General features: G+C 39.1%; 1 protein-coding gene across 1 annotated transcript in view; it reads right to left on the bottom strand.

Annotated features, from left to right (window-relative positions):
• Nucleotides 1-2,408, bottom strand: part of GRHL1 (grainyhead like transcription factor 1) — a 57,099-nt gene that overhangs the window by 7,295 nt on the left and 47,396 nt on the right. The window contains exon 13 of the mRNA XM_019520661.1: nt 1,684-1,769. Coding sequence (XP_019376206.1) covers nt 1,684-1,769 — 86 coding nt within the window. The remainder of the gene's footprint in view (nt 1-1,683; nt 1,770-2,408) is intronic.

The following is a 2,408-nucleotide window of genomic DNA, read 5'->3' as shown; positions in this document are numbered from 1 at the left end:
CCCCCCCCCCCCTTATTGTCACAGGCACCTCACTTCTACATTGCATTTGGGGAGGGAACAACCTTAGCAGGGTCTGACAGTAACAAGGGCCAGGAAGGCTGCAGGGGAAAGAAGCTGGGGGACCAGAGGGCAAGAGGGCCACCTGACCACTCTCCCCCATCGCTATTTTCCCCACTGTAGTAGTGGGAGAGTGATGAATTCAAGGCAATGCTAATAATTAGATTCTATACATGAAAAATTATAAAACAGATTATAAATTTTTCCATACATAGAACCTAATTATTGGGGGAGGTCATCTTGTAATCAGGGTCATCTTGTATTTGAGTAACTATGGTAATAATAAAGCAACATAAATGCTCCAAATTCAGGTTTACAAGGCGAGACCATATGCTTTAAGGTCCCACACTTGCTCCCACATTTATGCCCAAGTGGAACCATATAACTGAGTCACTACATTCTTCTTCCTCAATCCCAGATTTTACAAGAAACGCTTTGACACAGATCAGGAATACACGTCATTACAACAGTAAGAAATCTTGGATTAGGAGACTAAATTTGGATCCCAAAGCTACCAAGCACTGTCCATCATACAGCTCTGAACCCTCTGGCCTTCAAACTATTACAAGGCACTGACTGGACAGAGACCAAGCATGAAAAAAAACAAACAACCTGAAATTTTTGTGGCTGGGGTAAATTCAACAAAAGAAGAGCTATAGTTATGTTATAAGAAAAAAATTCACTCTACCTTCTGCATTTCTGCACACTCCTAAGTTCCTGAAAATTCAGTTTTTGGATTGAAATTTTCCACGCTTAGTAAGTGCCTGAGGGATAATTTTATCCACATATGTGCACATGCAACTGTTTAGAACACCTAGTAACCCTGCATCAAAATACTGCCTAGTAAAGTGGAAAATGTTACCATGCTTTAAGGGAGTACACATGAACAAAAAGTTGACACACTCCCACCCACCAAGTCACTTGAGTATACTTCAGAAACTGCTCCATCAATCCCAACTAATTAAAAGGTTGTCTTTAATATGAAGGACAGCCAAGGTAGGAGTCTGCCGATTAGTTTTGAAACCAAAGAGAAACCTGGGAAGTTGCAGCTAATCCGCACGAGAAAGACAACCTAGAAGCCCAAATTTTCAAAAAATGACTAGAGATTTTGGGTGCCTCAAGGTTTTGGTACACTTAAGGCACCTTGATTTTCAGGAACTGTTCAAGCAAAGACCCACTCTAAAAAAAAAAAAAATCATGTCCCTAAAATGGGTCAAAATCAAGCACCCAAAAATGGAGACTTTCAAAGAAAAATTGCTAGTCATTTGAAAAGGCCATAAATTTCAGATGCTTCCTTCTGCACAGAACCTGTTTTTTTTTTTTTTTTTTATAAATCAATCAAGACCTCTTCATTGGCTTCATTTCTAAAATTCAATTTTTGTTTTAAAGCTGAAGGGTAACTTGCTGTGTTCTCCCCCTTGCTCAAATGTCACCTTGCTAAAGAACCAGCCCCCACTCTTTAGCTAGAAGAAACTGAAATATTGGGATGAACCAAACTGCTGCTATGATTCAAAACTTAGACATGCTGTCAAAAAGTTTTTAGCACTTAAGAATAAGTAACTAGGTATCATGTTCACTGTTTCACAGATCAGGCATGTAGTTTTACAGAACAACCCTACTACTTACAGCTTCCATTAGGCCTTTCAAAGATGGTGTCTTTAGCATAAGTGCATCAAAAACTTCCTCCGACTCTTTCCGAACATACAGCAACACTAAAAGCAAACCAGGGAGAACATGATTTATGATATAGTTGTATCTTGAAGAAGGAACATAAGTCATAGTGGTAACTTGTACACTGTGTGGGGGAAGATGACAGGGTGTTGAGCGTGCCCTTCGTTCATTAAAAAGCACCAGAAACCTGAATAAGCTTAGTTAACCTTTTGTATTCTTGCTCAGGAAACAGGCTCATGTTCCACTATCCTGCACTTCTCTCTTTGTTTACTAGATAAAAAAGCTATCTTCAAAACACTTTAAAGTAAGTTAGAGTAACTGAAGGGTTCTGAACCACAGAAGACAGACCTTTCATAGCTAATTATGGCCCATAACATCCAGCTTGTCATCTGTCACACTAAATTACTGAATATAACTAATGCAATTGCCCACCCTAGCCTTCCAAATGTCCTTAGTATTATTTTGGTCTCTTGCAACCATCTAGAGATTTTTCCCTATTTCAGCCAGCCTCTCTCTCCTCTCGCTAGTGTTGTTTTCTCACTCTTGTTGAGTTCTGTTCTTTCCAGCAGAAGGTGAATTTGACTTCCTCTCCTGCAGAGAATGAAGCAGCATCCTTAAATTCTTAGAAAGTCATTATACACAGAAACCACCTCATTAAAAAAAAAAAAAAAAAAAAAAAA

This window comes from Gavialis gangeticus, unplaced genomic scaffold, assembly GCF_001723915.1.
Source record: "Gavialis gangeticus isolate Ggan-Ray unplaced genomic scaffold, GavGan_comp1, whole genome shotgun sequence".
NCBI classification, from domain to species: Eukaryota; Metazoa; Chordata; order Crocodylia; family Gavialidae; genus Gavialis; species Gavialis gangeticus.
This window is presented reverse-complemented; position numbering and strand designations above follow the sequence as displayed.